Here is a 16561-nt window from a genome sequence, read left to right as displayed (position 1 = left end):
CTGTGCTTGATTGCTGCCTCCACCACCTAGTCACAAAGAGATGCCTGTCACAGGTGACTCACTGACAGGCACACAATTTATTTCCCTACTTCTGTCAAACAGGAACCTCAAAACATGCCTAGGCCTCAGCTAAAAGCCCACAGAAAAGAGAGGGAAATCAAATCTGAAACTGCACATTTTCCAGAAGGGTCACCAGCTGCTCGTTAACTTTTTGTATTCCACTTACATTATTCAGCTATTCTTATACGCATAAGAAACCACAACTTTGGGACACAATGGTCATCTGGAGTCCCCATCTGACTGCTTTTGATACAACCTGAGAAAACAGCTGAACAGTTGTAAGTATATTCCAGCCACATCCAGTAATGGTCATGTCCAAACAGTTGGAAACAGGAAGACACCAAATAATTAGTAATACTAGTAATGACTGTTGTAACATAACCAGACACTGCTCCTCAGAAGATAATTACTACATCAATACAGGCATGTTTTGGAACTCACTCTCAGGTTTCAAGCATGTTAAATATATGTGCACTCCTTAATATTCACAGAGCATTCTGCTGGTCCATGCAGTTGGTTGAATAGCTTATTTATACTGCTTTCAGGGCTGACTTTCACACAAACCCCCCTTCCAGGATTGGAGATACCTTCCTGGCAGCAAGTGAAAAGCAAGCATCACCTTGAATATCCGAGCAATACCCCCACAGAGCACAAGTCACACACTGCAGCTCAGGCTCTCAGTGAGCCAGAGGCCTTTACATGTGCATGAAAGGTCCGTCAAAGCAAGCTCTGAAGTTCAAGAGTGTGCAACTGTACTGATTCACATCATATTTCTATTTGGCATATTAGTTAACATGAATAAGAAAACTCAAAAAAAAGACACTTCAGTTTGGATCATTTTCTTTCTAAATACAGAATATAGCATGACTTTTGAAATGACCTCACACTTCCCCCACCCAAATAATTTTATTTCTTTGCAAAAGTGTCAACATATTCAAGATTTTCCAGTAATATATTTCAAAATATTTTCAAATAAAATTCATAAGGTTTTTTTTTAATCTAAAATAAAACTCAGTTTTCACAAAGGAAATACGAATCTTGTTTAAAAAAAAAAGTAATGTCACATGTTTAACTTCCATCCAATAATTCAGCCCTTTCTGACCTGTTACTGTTTTGTAAATGTAAATCCCCAGGGAACACTAAGTTGATCCCATTGAATTATGATTACAATTCTGAAAGCATAGAGGAAAAGCACACTGCTTACTTGCTTTCAAAGGATAACAAAAGAAAAAAAAAAATCAACTTGGCTATTGCACCTAGAGGGGAAAAAAAAAAAAAAATATCTTTCAGAGCTGCAAGTAATGGTTTCCTTTAGCAGCCTTTATTTAGCTGCAGTCTCTTCCAGAGATTGTCTTGATCAAATCAAAGCTACAGAACAGGTTAAGACCAAAATCAGACCTGGATGGCTAATCTAAACAATTTGGAGCTTTAGGTAAACAGTAGAAAATGTGTTCACATATATTTGATCAAATTATTAAACAACACTGCCGTCCTTTCTATGTTGATTTTTTGTAACCATGTAACCCAGGATGTTGACTGGCAGAAGCATTCACAAAAAAAAGCATAATCATGGAGTGTTCCTCCTGACTTCACTCATCTCAACTTTCATACTGGAAACTGACTTCAAAAAGACACATCGTACAAACAGCAACAGGAGTGCAGCACGTGACCTCTCCATCTAAGCAAAGTAAATGGATGCAGTTTTAAATTTCAGCTTCCAAAAACCATCACCACTACTTGTGAGATGCAGAGCAAAAATATTTCTGAATAACAAGCAATTTTTTTCTTGTCAATAATTGCAAGCTATTTGGAATGATCCATGAAAAGAAAAAGTGAAAGTCATCATATATAGAATTCAGCAGTCTGTCTACCCAATATTCATAGCCATGAGGAAACTCTTATGCTGCATAATCATCTGAGTGGGCTGAAAAAACAGCATACAGAGAATTGCTTATACAAAAGCAGCTGAAGATATAAAAATATTTTCATAGTCACCTATATTTACAGTGGTAAAATGCATTGTATATAACAACATAGTCATGAGCTGGCAGTAAGCATATAGGTGTGGGAGCAACAAACTTCTATACAAGGTATCAGGTTCTCAAGAACTTAACATGTGCAAAAAGTAAGATTAAAAAAAATTTCCTAAATCTTTGTGAAAATCACAACTAAGTGACAAGTGAAACGTAATAAAATTCTCCTGTTTTTCCAGGGCATGAAATGAAGTCTCCAAGCAAGTGTAAAAGGCAAACCTTGTGTTAGGAATGATGTCCTGTGCACAGTGCTCTGGAGGATTTTGTCACCATATGAGAAGAGGAACAAATGAACCACAAGAATATCCAAAGAAGGCTCGAGGGTGCAAGGAGAACAGAGGAGTTGTAAGAAAGATTTACCTATGTGATATGGTCCACAGCCCAACACCATCACTCCACAGTCATCAAATTTTACATCGTGTTCCTGAGAAGGGAGGGAGAAAAGTCATTAGGATCCGTACTCCACAGCGCCTAACTCCATGCTTTTCAGAATAAACAGTTGCTGGTGCGCAGCCCATATCCAACAGTCTGATCCTTCAGGGCTCAAGTCTGATCTCATTTACAGCAGTCTAAATCAAGTGCAACTCTACTGGAATTAGTGATGCTGCACCCAAACCAAAGGAGACACAGCACCTCTAATTTGGCTATTCGAGCAGCCTAAGGAGCTGTTAAGTCTCACATAAAAACGAATGCTAGGATGAGATGAGTGAAACATGAGTTCTGCATTCCCAGCACACAGGATGCAGGTACAGGTGATATAGGACAGGATCATAACAACATAGGGGCACTAACACTAAATGCACTGGATCAGTATTTGAGAAAGTTCCAGGCCTGCTGTAAGGGGATTATAAGTAACACCATCCAAAGTAATTGCTACAGAGACTGAGACATCTGCAAGATGTCCAGAAATAACGCAGCATAGGGGAAAGAGATCAAATTAGACAGCAATGAGCCTGAATGTTCCTACCTGCCCATTGTACGTGATGTAGAGGTAATTAGTTACTGCTGGGTATTCTGCTGCCAGTGTGTCAATCTGTAGAGGGAAGAAGAAGGAGGATTGTGATTTGGCCAGTCCAAGAGCTTTCTTACACACAGGTGTTTGGGGGTTTTTCTTTTCCCTCTTTCCTTTTTTTACTCCTATTTCTGTCCTATTATTTTCCCATTGTGTCTTTCTGCAAAAGAAGGTGATCTGAACCCTCATATGCTGGCAATGCAGCACATGCCTGGCATTCCCCCCAGACCTTACAGTTCAGTCAACAGGACAGTCTACCATCTCTTTCTAAGCTGCAGTTTTAGCTCCACACCTTTTTGGTACAACACCTTCACAGCCCAAGAACTTTCCCCATCCATCCCTTCTTGCCAAGGCCCTCATTCTCTAGTTTGTTTGGAAGCATTAATTACACAGATCTCCATTCCTCCAGGTCTCCTGTCCCCTTTAGCTGTGCTGTGTAGGATCTTCACAATATACTCTTGACCCCATCTTACTCCCACACTGAATACAAACATGCACAAAACACCACTTTGAGATCATGCCGAGTAGCAGCCAGCAGTGCAAGTACTACGTATTTATGTTACAATATAACTTGTGCTTTGATAATTAAATGGTACACAAAGCAAGAGTGATTTTCAACCACCCCTTATATGTAGTTTTCAACAATTTCTTATGTAATTAGCCACCAGAGAGCCCAGAAGAATAATTTGCCTACTAGGCTGTTCTCAGACTATTTGTGTCAACTACTTATTGCATGTTGTACATGGTAACTAGTCCATCTAGGTCACCAGCAATTGCTGAAGTTCCCTGAATGAACAGCTGAAACATTTCTACACAGAATACTGAACAGGGAACAATATTAAAGCAGTCCTGACATGAATTTTACATGCTATACCATTTAAAAATCTGTCCAGTCTTCAAGTATTTTCAGGAATCACCACTGGCTGAGCAAATCCTTGTGAATAATGAAGAATGTGACCTTACGTCATTAGCACTATGTAAGTGTCTGCTGCTCATTACTGTTGCTAATGCTGCAACTTATACTTCATGGCTCAAGAAGAAACATATGCTTTGAAGCCACAAATGAACGCATAAGTAGAATGATGTTATTAAGGGTACCTTGGCACACAAATCAATCCAGCACTGCAGTGCCATATGCAGCTGAAAGAATGCAGTGCAAGACCAGGCACGTTTCTGTGGGCCAGGTGAGGACGTAGAAGGAAAACAGCAGCTGGGGAATAGAATGAAATTTGGCACCTGGAATTGGGCCTGAGGATACAGATGGGCTCTTTCAGAAACATTCAGGAGTCTGGGTTGGGGTTTTTTTCCCCCTTTAAGGACAAAAAAACAGCTGGTGGCAGTTTAATACCAACATACCTTAAATGCAGCAGCAGAACACCTAGCAAAGCACTCAGGACACTGCCATGAATACTAGATGAGCTCATTACTCTCATGCTATCACAATGAATAGCAAATGAACCCATAACAATAGCACACTTCAAATTAAGTATTACCCTGTAAAAAGTTACTACCAAGAGAAAAGACATACTACAATTTTCATGGTCACACCATGGTGGGCCAGCATTCTCAGCTTTTTTCTGAAGCCAGATAGCTGTGTTTCCTCCTCAGCCACACAGAACATGATCAAGAATATTCTCAGTCTCTCTTTGAGGACATTTGTGTCATTACATTGATGCCTGCAGGGCAGAAGTAACAGCTAACTGGGTGAAATTTGTTCTCCTCTAATGTCAAGGTCAAAACTCCTATGGATGTTAACAGAGACTGCGGTTCCACTTTACTTCAGCTGTTTCTAAGGATATGGAGGTCTCCTGCTCCTTGCACTTTTGGAAGCCCCCACCATGAACTGAGATGTTTATCATGAACCTGTTTCACCCAAGGCACTGTATTCTTCCTCAGTCTCAGCTGGCGGCACTGGACTTCAGTCAGCTTCAGGCATTTCCCAATCTGTTTGTCTGAGAACCCAATCTGTTTGGCTCTCCTCAGTGTCTCTTCTGGAACTGTTTCACTGGGATTAAATAAGAAAAACACCTTTGCATGAGGGTTTACAGGAATACTTAGAAGATATATATGAGCGCTTGCGTATGCCATACTGCATAGATTTGCTATAGGATCATGCACATAAGGCAAGAAAAGGAAGAAGACCCAGCTAAGCTATGCAATCCTCATACATAAAAGATCTTTTTTGTACTGGATGCCCCCATCAAACACCTATAAGGTAAAGTCTACAGGCAGACTGCTGATGCGAGGAAGTTAAACACTTTCTTTCCTTGCATTTTTGAGATGGGAATGATTGAGTCATGATGAGGTCCATCATCTCCCAGGCAGCATTCTCCACCAGACTAGTACAAGGTCACCGTATCCAGAACTGTATGCTCATTTACCATTACAGCCTCCATGGAGGACCTGCAGTGATTCCTTTCTTGGGTTCAGTATCCCCACATCTCCATGCTCAAACTTTCCCTTACATTCCTCCTCCCAGTCTAAATTTTAAAACACAGGCCTCACCAGACTGGGCTGGATCAGTAATTATGTATTGTTCTGGTAGTCACATTTCCTGCCTCTCATTGCAGCTGCCCACTCCACACAAAGGCATGAAATTCCTGAAGCTCCAGGATGAGCCATTCAGAGGCATAACTGTCCTCCGACCCTGCTGAACTGGGGGACAACTTGCCTCAAAACACTGCAATTTGTCCCAAACAAGCCCTTCTTTCTGCTGTTGAGGATGGTCTGTCTACCTTCAGAAACAGCCAGTCTTTTGAAAAAGCACCTGACTTCAGAGATACATAGTAGAAATGGCCTTCAGAGGCTCACACGCAAGGTAGGTTTCTCCTTCTGACAGTCTCAAGTATACTTTTTCCATATCATTTGTGCTGCTTCTCATATTATGAAAACGGGGAGAGGGGTATAGACAGGGGAAAGCAGGGGCAGCTTTTTTGATTTCACATTTGCAATCAGGGTCTCTCAATACTTCCTTATGTTCTTGTTCTCCTGGTTTTGCTTTTCAGGAGTCCTAGTTTTTGCTGTTTATTTCAAATGTATTGCTTTCCCAGGCCACCTCTGCAGCTCAACAGTTTCTTGCCCATTTTTCTTTTGATTTTTTCATCTGCTCCACTCCCCCTTTATTCCCTCTACTTTTTTCTCTCCCACACTATCTTCATTCCACTTTGTTTTGACTCTACCTTGTAGCCCTTACAGTTCCTGCCTGTCTGTTTCTAAGCTACCTTTTCTAAGCTTAGCTTTTGCAAAAACATTTAAAAAGCGTATGTATTTTTATCAGCACTACTGCTTTTCATCTTCATTGCCAAGAGCATCCTTGCCTGCCCAATAAATCAATATTTTATGACCAAGCAAGCTCTGAATCAAGAAAAAGGAAATTATTAACAAACAAGCAATTTTCCTAAATCAGAGCTTTTGAATTATGTCCCTTGCTTGATGGTATTTTTAAATAAATAGCATTATGTTATTTAAGTGGGGGAAGAGGGGTAAGGCTGCTTTATTGGAATGTGTCAGGAAGCTGAAACATGAGAGTCATTGGATTTTCCACTCTGGCTTAGGCACAGAGCAGCTCTGCTGCCCTCAGTGAAGTCAGGCTAGCGTAAAAAGGTGAGAGTCACAAAGTGCCAAACCAGCTATTCTAAGCGCAGAACTGGGGACCAGAAACTTTGGGGTTCAGATCCCTGGGTAGATGGGGTTTCCTCTATGAATTCCCCAATGCCACCTCTCTCCTTCCCCTGCAATATGAGAACAGAGTGCTCCACCTGCCCACAGTAGCATAGCAGACAGCTAGTGAGGATTTGCAGAAAGGAAACACGCACTGTAACTGCTATCCTCTGCACTGTGTCCCAGCCTGGCAGTAACAACCAGCCTGCTCTGCCCTCAGGGGACTCCAGGCAGGAGTGTCACCTACACCCTTGATCTTCTCCACAACCCTCCATCACATCACCCTTCTTACTCCAGCAGATCCTGCTCTTTACTGCTGTCAGAAGTAAACACTCCTGCCTAATCCAGCAGGCTGAGCTTCCCAGGATTTGGATTTGCAGAAAGACTTCCCAAAATAAGACCCACTTTGCAGCACCAGAGTTCGTTAAAGCCTGTGGTTGCCTGCACTAATGCCTCCACCACAAAACTCCTCTGCTTCTCCTCAGCCCTTTTCTACTTTCTCATCTCAGCTCACAGGCAGGACTTCTTGCATAACCCATGAATGCCAGAACTGAAGGCACGGATGGGTGTTTTACAGGAGGAAACAAAGCAAGATCCACCAATTCCCTGGCAAAACAGATGCTAGCCATCACCAGCTATTAAGAAGAACGCAGTCATGTTAGGGAATGCTGAATCTAAGAGAGAAATCTAAGTATGAGTGAGCAGACCTGATGATCCCAAGAAAATGAGCCTGTTTCAGTGCAGTTTACTCCCTTGGTCTCCCTCCCTTCTGCCTCAGAAACACACATAGCTGGCTGTCATTTGATTGCTGACAGAGAAAGAAAATTGCCTTCATTTGCAGCTTGTTTCAATTCAGTTTTTTGTATCTCATTATAACAGTATCATTCATTGCCATCCCCCCCAGCAGGGTGGGTAGAAGAAAAGCAGTGATTATTTGGTGACATGATTCATTTGCCTTGGGCTAGAAGCTTAAATTAGGTTAGGACCCTTACTAATCCATGCAAAAAGTTAACAACTTTTGTACAGGACAATCAGTGTGCAACAGAAAAGCTGAATACCTAAAGGGGAAATGAAACCATGCATTCTTCACTCTGCTGCTCCCAATGCATGATGAAGAAAAGGTAAGAGATGTAGCTTTCAGTGTGGCTAATAAGAAAGATGTGGTCGCAACCTCTGTTTAAGCAGCACCTAGACAGGAAGGGGTCTTCTCATTTCTCACTGCCATGGAGGCAGCTTAAAATGGAGGAAACACACCCCGCTCACCACAAGGCAGGAAAGGTTAGAACTGACAACCCAGCCCTGGGGATATAACAGTTTTACCATTTCATATTGTCACAGAAAACCGGCAGGAGTTAAAACAACCAGCAGTGCTGCTTTCCAAGCACTTGAAACCAGAATCTGCCACGAGGTGAGAAATTGCCAAAAGCCTCTGAGACAGCTCCCAGGGATTTGGAGGCATAACCAGCAGAAGGGGCAGGCAGAGTAAGCTAGCAGAATTGCTCCACCATGGTTAAAGGGAACTGGATCAGAAAGCTGCAAACCCTCAGCACTGGCATGGAGATCAGGCTGCCTCTCTGCACATACTGGACACACATCTTCATACCTGGTCATTTCCATTTACTAATAAAGGTAATTTTTAGCATTTATATCTCAGCTTTCATGGAATGAATATAAAGAGACATGCAAACAGTATGGTAGGGTGATGCTTATCTTCCAGATAGCAAAACTGAGACATGCAGAGGTTAAGGGGTGATGATTTTTAAGATCCATCATTCCCACCACCGTTTAGACTTGCTGGAGACACTAAAGCCAGCAAAAGTAGAATCAAGCTGATTTCTTTGAACACTTGAGTGCAAATAACCCTTCCAAGAGTTCACCAGAAATCCAGCACTAAAAAGAGAAGAAAAAAATTCTCAGTTCTGGCTATTCCCAAACACATGATCCAGTCCTACATCACTGCCTCTCACCTTCCCCTGGAGCATCACTTACTTTTCAAACACAGAGCAAAAAGTCTTCCAAAGATTAAACACCCTCACTGGTTTATAATCAGTTCTGAAACAAGGGAAGATTAAGTGACCATGATTCCAGACTCCTCTAATGCTCCTTTTTCCTAACATTTGCCTTTGCAAAATGACAGTCAGAAGTTTTAGAGCTTCAAAACCAGACAATTACTTTTGCACACTGCTATAATCATCTAGTGGCTGTTCACTTCCTCAGAAAGCTAAAGTCCCCTGCACATTTTGCAGTTTACAAACAACAGAAGCCTTTCCCGAACCTTACTTGTGCCTTCGTTTCAGCTTCCAGTGTTGATTTGTTGTTGCTTTTTGTTTAAAATTCCACCCTGTCATCTTTGGAACTCCATCCACTCACTCACTTCAATAATAAACGATAAAAGGAAATGGAATAAATTCCTCTTAATGAGGAAATTTTCACCTGACACAGAGGACCTGGGGAAATCTATTAACTGACTGGAGGAATGCTGGCAGCATTGTAATTATCAGGAGAACCTGCTCGCTTCTGCACGGCCCTCTCTTCCACTTGACTGACTTTCATCTGATTCCACCAGTTTAGGAGTAATGCTAAACAAAATTGCCGGCAGAAAGCCCCAGCTTAATATAGGAAGAAGCACGCTTTTTCTTGTCTCCCAAATCAGGCTCTACTTCCTTTTATTTATGTTGTCAAGTTTATGCCCATCCACATATTACTTAGGCACATGTTAATGGGTCTTGACCAAAAAGATCAGGAATATTTTGTGAACTGAGGGCTAAAGCCTGAGCTGGGAGCATTTGGGACATGGCTATTGCGTCAGCTAACATCTGCCCTGTAAGCAGGCTCACCCTGCAGGTCACCTGGTTTATCTCAGCAACTATTCATGTGGCTTGGATATGCACATAGGAGCTGCAAAGATGAGCACAATCCAGCTCAGCCCACCAGTCTTGAAGTCAGCTCCTCCTAAATCTGGAGGGGGTGGCTTTAAGCCCAGACTACTGTTTTGCTATGGCTAGCAAAGAGGACCAAAAGCAAGAAGAGATGGAGCCAAAATGCCTAATGCCCAGTCCTGAGAGAGCTCTTCCTTTCTCAGTAGTCATAGACCTGAAGGGTTTCAAAAGCCTACTTCAGGTTGGATTACGTACAAAGACATATTCTTCCTCTTTTCTTCATTGCCCTGCTCTGCATCAAGGCTCCTAGTGGCTTCCTTGATTGCCTCTGATATTTTACAAGATTTTGAACATGCTACACTTAAAATAATGAGACTGGTGTGTAAATTCTCTCTCTGCTTCTCTTCTCTACCATTTTTCCCCTCCTGAGAAACTCATGAGTGACAAGAAGCTGTCAAAGGAGCGTTTAGGGAAGCAGGAGCTGTAAACCATCAAATCTTGCTCACTGAAAAACTATCACTCCAGCACTCTGCATCTCTAACATTCAGGTCCCTGGGCTAATAAATCTCATTGTGGACGTCTTGATTTAAGTCACAAGAACCTCACACTGTGCCCTAAGACCTAAGTGACTCACACCTAGGATTAAGTGATGCACTGAAGCAGCAGCTCACACCAAAACACAGCCAAGAAACGGGTCATAGCTGCTTCCTCAAAGCCTATTTTCCACCCCTGGTAGAAGAGAGCTTTGAGGTCTTTGCTGGGATGCCATGGTATGGACTCTCCTGCTTCTGGTATTGTACATACCAGTTACAGAGATTCCTCAATGGCTTTTAAAGGGTGATGCCTGTATATCCTCTGCATCAAGGAAAAAATGCATATTGATACTGTGTTTTTACAAATGTACAGATGCTTTGAAAGAAAATACAGCTGGGAAATTATTACCAATGGCTCTATAAGGCAAATACAAAGTATCTTATGTCAGATTCACACAAAGCACAAACAACAGTGCTGAATAGCTGCTTATATTATATTCTTCTCATGTACTGAATTCATACTCTTGTTCCCGCGTCTTCCCTGCCCCACAATTCACAAAAAAGACAAAAGTAATCTTCCCAGTTAGTTAAAAGTGAGCACTACAAATAATGTCAGTGACAGCTCCTCAAACAGTATAAATCAGTGCAGCCTCACTTAGCGTCACTGGACCTGCTCTGCTTTATACCTACACAAGATCTGACTGACGCTTTCTGACCTGTCCCAGAAGCACACAAGTCAGCAGAAACACTGCTTTTGAGAAGTGCAGGTATGCAACAAACACTGTGGAAGAGCACAGGTTATTGATGGCCTGTCTGATTGTTCCTCCCTGCATTGTTTCCCAGGTCACCTCCTGGAGCAAGGTTTTAATTCCAGCACCTGTATTTCTGGTGGCTACTCCACCACAGTCATGTTTTGAAATCAAGTCATGCTTCCAGCAAGCAGCTTTCAAAGCACACCTTTCACAGACCCAAGAACATGAGCTTTGAAAAGAAATTCACAATAAACTTCTTCCATGGGCCACAGAGCAGAGCACCTGGCTACAAATGCTGGGCTGAAGTGGATCTGTAGCCTCCCGCTTTTTTCTGCTTTCCCCTCTATTAACCTGTGTCCCTTTAGCAACAACAACAAGAGCAACACTCAGGACCTCACTTACACCTTTCAAGCAAACCACAGGCCAGGAGGTGTTGTCACTCAATGCCCACAGAGCAAGGACACATTCTCCTCCAAAACAAATCTCCAAAGTATAAAGTTATCAAAACATGATTGATGCCATCATTTCTCACCACTAGAATCATAGAAACATTTAGATTGGAAAAGAACTTTAAGATCTTCAGGTCCAACCGTCAACCCAACATCATCATGCCCACTAAACCATGTCCTGAAGTGCCTTGTCTATGCATTTTTTTTAATACCTCCAGGGATAGTGACACTACTACTTCCATGGGGAGCCTGTTCCAATGCCTGACAACCCTTTCAGTGAAGAAATTTTTCCTAATATCCAATCTAAACCTCCCCTGCCACAACTTGAGGCCATTTCCTCTCGTCCTAGCTCCAGCCACCTGACAGAAGAGACCAGCACCCACCTCACTACAACCCCCCTTCCGGTAGTTGTAGAGAGCGATAAGGTCTCCCCTCAGCCTCCTTTTCTCCAGGCTAAACAACCCCAGTTCCCTCAGCCGCTCCTCATAAGACTTGTGCTCCAGGCCCCTTACAACATGGTTGCCCTTCTCTGGACACGCTTCAACACCTCAATTTCTTTTGAGTAGTGAGGGGCCCGAAACTGAACACAGTACTCAAGGTGCGGCCTTACCAGTGCCGAGTACCGGGGGGACAATCACTTCCCTGCTCCTGCTGGCCACACTATTTCTGATACAGGCCGGGATGCTGTTGGCCTTCTTGGCCACCTGGGCACACTGCCAGCTCACATTCAGCCAGCTGTCAACCAGCTCCTCCTAGGTCCTTTTCTGCTTTCCAGCCACTTTTCCCCAAGCCTGTAGCGCTGCATGGGGTTGCCGTGACCAAAGTGCAGGACCCGGCACTTGGCCTTGTTGAACCTCATACAATTGGCCTCGGCCCATCAATCCAGCCTGTCCAGATCTCTTTGTAGAGCCTTCCTATCCTCAAGCAGATCAACCATCCCTCCCAACTTGGTGTCATCCGCAAACTTACTGAGGGTGCGCTCTATCCCCTCGTCCAGATCATTGATAAAGATATTAAAGAGAACTGGCCCCAGTACTGAGTCCTGGGGAATACCACTTGTGACCAGCCACCAACTGGATTTAACTCCATTCACCACAATCCTCTGGGCTCGTCCATCCAGCCAGTTTTTCACCCAGTGAAGAGTACACTTGTCTAAGCCATGAGCCACCAGCTTCTCAATGAGTATGCTGTGAGAGACAGTGTCAAAGGCCTTACTAAACTCCAGGTAGACAACATCCACAGCCTTGCCCTCATCCATTAGGTGGGTCACCTGGTCATAGAAGGAGATCAGGTTTGTCAAGCAGGACCTGCTTTTCATGAACCCATGCTGGCTGGGCACAATCCCCTGGTTGTCCTGTACATGCTCTGTGAGCACACTCAGGATGAACTGCTCCATAATCTTCCCTGGTACTGAGGTCAGGCTGACAGGCCTGTAGTTCCCCAGATCCTCCCTCTGACCCTTCTTGTAAATGGGCGTCACATTGGCAAACCTCCAGTCCTCAGGGACCTCCCCTGTTGACCAGGACTGCTGATAAATGATGGACAATGGCTTGGCAAGCTCCTTCGCCAGTTCCCTCGGTACTCTTGGATGGATCCCATTTGGTCCCATAGACCTGTGAGTGTCCAGGTGGTGTGGCAGGGCATTAACTACTTCCTCCTGGATAATGGGGGGTATATTCTGCTCTCTGTCCCTGTCTTCCAGCTCAGGGGGCTAAGTACCCTGAGGATAACTGGTCTCACTATTAAAGACTGAGGCAAAGAAGGCATTAAATACCTCAGCCTTTTCCTCATCTTTGGTGGCAATGTTCCCCTCTGCATCCAAAAAAGGGTGGATATTGTCCTTGGCTCTCTTTTTATTGTTAACATATTTGTAAAAACATTTTTTGTTGTCTGTTAGTTTGATTGCGTTCTAGCTGAGCTTTTACCTAATTTCCTCTCTGCATGACCTAACAAGATCCTTGTGCTCTTCCTGAGTTGCCTGCCCTTTCTTCCAAAGATGGTAAACTCTCCTTTTTTTTTTTTCTGAGTCCCAGCAAAAGCTCCCTGTTCAGCCAGGCTGGTCATCTTCCCCGATGGTTCGTCTTGTGGCACACAGGAATAGCTTGCTCCTGAGCCTTTCAGACTTCCTTCTTGCATAATGTCCAGCCTTCCTGGGGCCCCTTTGCCCTTCAGGACTGTTTTCCAAAGGACTCTCTCAACCAGTGTCCTGAACAGGCCAAAGTTTGCCCTCCAGAAGTCCATAGTAGTGGTTTTACTGACCCCCTTCCTTACCTCACCAAGAATCGAGAATTCCATCATTTCATGGTTGCTAAGCCCAAGACAGCCTCTGACCACCATATCTCCCACCAGTCCTTCTCTGTTTGTAAAGAGTAGGTCTAGTGAGGCTCCTCCCCTGGTAGGCTCACCTATCAGCTGTATCAGGAAGTTATCTTCCACACAGTCCAGGAACCTCCTAGACTGCTTGCTCTCTCCTGTGTTGTATTTCCAGCAGATGTCCAGAAAGTTGAAGTCCCCGACAAGAAAGTTAAAGTCCCGCACGAGACTAGTAGGCTGGCTAGTTTGGTATCCACCAAAAGGAAGATCTGCTGTTTTCATTAATGTTAATTTGAAGAGTTGAGATTTAAGAAGGCAGAGTTCAGTTCACTGCTCAACCAGACTGTCTTTGAGACTTTGGCCACGCTTACTATATCTATGCTTTGCTCCTCAGCTGCAAAATGGGGGTTTATTATGCTCCTCATTTCTTACTTGAATTCTACTTTACAGCCTTTTATCAATATTGAAATGTTCCTCTTTGGGCAATATACTCACTTCTGCCTGTTGCAAGATTGCCCAATCTTCCCTGGGTCTTACTCAGATTTTCCCCCAGCAGTGAACTTGACCCCATTACCTCTCCTTTTTCCCCATCCCTATGAGCTCCCAAGTAATGGCAAATACAATCAATTACAGGTTCAATTGCTACAGAGGTACCTAAGTGACTTAGGAGCACAAGTCCTACTGATTTCAACAAGGTTTTTGTCCCTACATCACTTGGGTGTAAGTGATGATTTCACCATAGCTGCCTACCTCTTTACCTATATTTAATGGTATTTGTCATACATTCTCCTTGCACACAGCCGCAGTTCTCAGGGATCACAAAACCAGGAACAGATAAAAATAACCATGGCCACATGCAAGCAAATCCTCACTGCAGACAGTCAAATAACAGATGCAAATTCCAAAAGAGGCTTTCCCGTGCACCCAGGCCACCAGTGTCTTGAGTTGAACACACCCCAGATGTTACTTCCAAGTCTGGGCTTCAGCTGTGCTCTTGGGGATGATGGTGTTACTGGACCCTACTGCAAATTTGACTCGCTCTGGATGGAGTCCATGACCCTGGCCTTAAAGTCACATCTGACTTCTCACTGCCTCAGACAGTTAGACATGGTCTGTTCAAATTTCTATCTCCTTCACAAGCTGTCAGTGTGATGAACAGCCAGTGGGGTCACCCCAGGGCTCTTCCCCTCCATTTTCTCTCAGGGGACAGACGAGGGCAAATCTAGGGAAAGAATTCCCTGATAACAGCATATCCTATTGCACAGCCACTGCTCCATACACCATTGCCTATTCATGGACTGTCAGCATAGGATGGTGCTTGCTCTTTCCATGTGTGTATGTATATGTGGTTTTGTTTGTGTGCACGTGTGTGTGTGGTGGGGAAGGTTATACTTAAGATTACATTACTGAATGTACAAAGGTAATTGGTCAAAAACAAACAAAAAAGCCACAATATAAGTTTCCACTTAAAATGAAAAATATGTAGGTCACAGGAGAAACAGCACAGGCACATGTTTGACGTGTGTGTGATATTACTGGATATTCTTGGAAGTACTCTCAAAATGGCTTTCTTTTCACAATTCAACTCAGGCCATTTGCTTTCCTGCAGCCAAATTACATAAACTGAAACAATTCTTTCTACATCTTAGCAGGCCAGGGGGCAGAGTCAAATGGAAACATTGCTGCAACTTGACAAAAGCTACACAGTCTCACCAGCACCAGGTCAAATCTTAAGAAGTTCGCTGGGACAAATGTAAATGGGGCAGAGGGTGCCCTTCCAAGTCTACTGTCTCTGCAAATGGCTGGCCTTGCCTGTACACCACTGAGAATGGACAAACATTTATAAGTCTGAAAAGTTTCCCCCCCTATAACATTATCCCATACAACCTTTCACATATGGAAACATTCCCTGCATAAATCGGTGAGGCCTTCTGCTCATGTCTGAATCACTCCAAGTGGCAATGATGCAAGGCAGCACATGGTGTGTGAATGCTGCTTGCTGAACTGCTCACAAAGGCCTCCACCTGCCTCTGATCCCTCTTCCCCATCTGTCTGTCATAGCCTCTTTTTGTAGCTCTAAATTTCCTCTTGGTAGAGACCGTCTCCTTGTTACCAGTCTCTACAACAGCTCTGAAGGGCCCAAATCAAGACTTTTGGCAGAGATGTTACTCCAACTGCATCTAAAACCTTGCTGCAAAGAACCCCCAAACCAATCCAGAGACAAAAAGGAAGGGATGGATTCAACTGAATGGAGAGCAAGCTTGTAACCAGCAACAGTGCCTGGGAACAGGGCAACTCTTCTGGTTTTGGTAACTGTATTTCAACAACAGAAAGATTTAAAGCAACAATGGTGTCACAGCTCATTCTTTTCAATTGGAAATAATCCCGTAGCACAAGTAAATCTCATGCCAGGGACTGGAAACAGCTGTCTGCAGGAAGAGCACATGTGTGCCAAGTCTCATTTGCATCACTCAATTGGCTTTCCATCAGCTATTGCAGAGATGTGTTTCCTGATGTCACTCACTGGACTAGTCTCTCAGTTCAGGTCAGAAATGTTTTTCCCTGGTTCTTTGCCTTTGTGCCAACACGCCTTCAACATAATGCAGCTGGACAGTCCATTCCCTCCCTCCAATGCAGGTTGTGAGGTAACACAGTTTCCGGGGGAAAGTCTGAGTAAGTATAGTGGAGCAAAAATCTGCACTGATAAGTGAATGAGACTAAATTAATTTATACCACCTTCAATCTGAGCTGAATTGCATGAATCCACTTACAAGGGACACAATGTTGCTTATGTATGATACAAATGCAAGGTTAGATACTGCAAAAGGGCTTTCTGTAGCAGGCTGCCTATACAGTCTGATGCCTAGTCA

At 43.6% G+C, this 16561-nt stretch overlaps 1 protein-coding gene across 1 annotated transcript in view; it reads right to left on the bottom strand.

Moving 5' to 3' along the window:
* The window catches only part of CPS1 (carbamoyl-phosphate synthase 1, mitochondrial), a 91640-nt gene that overhangs the window by 32912 nt on the left and 42167 nt on the right, over window positions 1-16561 (bottom strand). The window contains exons 22-24 of the mRNA XM_010583265.1: window positions 4969-5110; window positions 3061-3126; window positions 2454-2517 (exon numbers count right to left, since the gene is read on the bottom strand). Coding sequence (XP_010581567.1) covers window positions 2454-2517; window positions 3061-3126; window positions 4969-5110 — 272 coding nt within the window. The remainder of the gene's footprint in view (window positions 1-2453; window positions 2518-3060; window positions 3127-4968; window positions 5111-16561) is intronic.

Source organism: Haliaeetus leucocephalus, unplaced genomic scaffold (assembly GCF_000737465.1).
Source record: "Haliaeetus leucocephalus isolate CR32 unplaced genomic scaffold, Haliaeetus_leucocephalus-4.0 Scaffold880, whole genome shotgun sequence".
NCBI classification, from domain to species: Eukaryota; Metazoa; Chordata; class Aves; order Accipitriformes; family Accipitridae; genus Haliaeetus; species Haliaeetus leucocephalus.
Note: the sequence above shows the minus strand (reverse complement) of the source record. Positions and strands in the feature narration are given on the sequence as shown.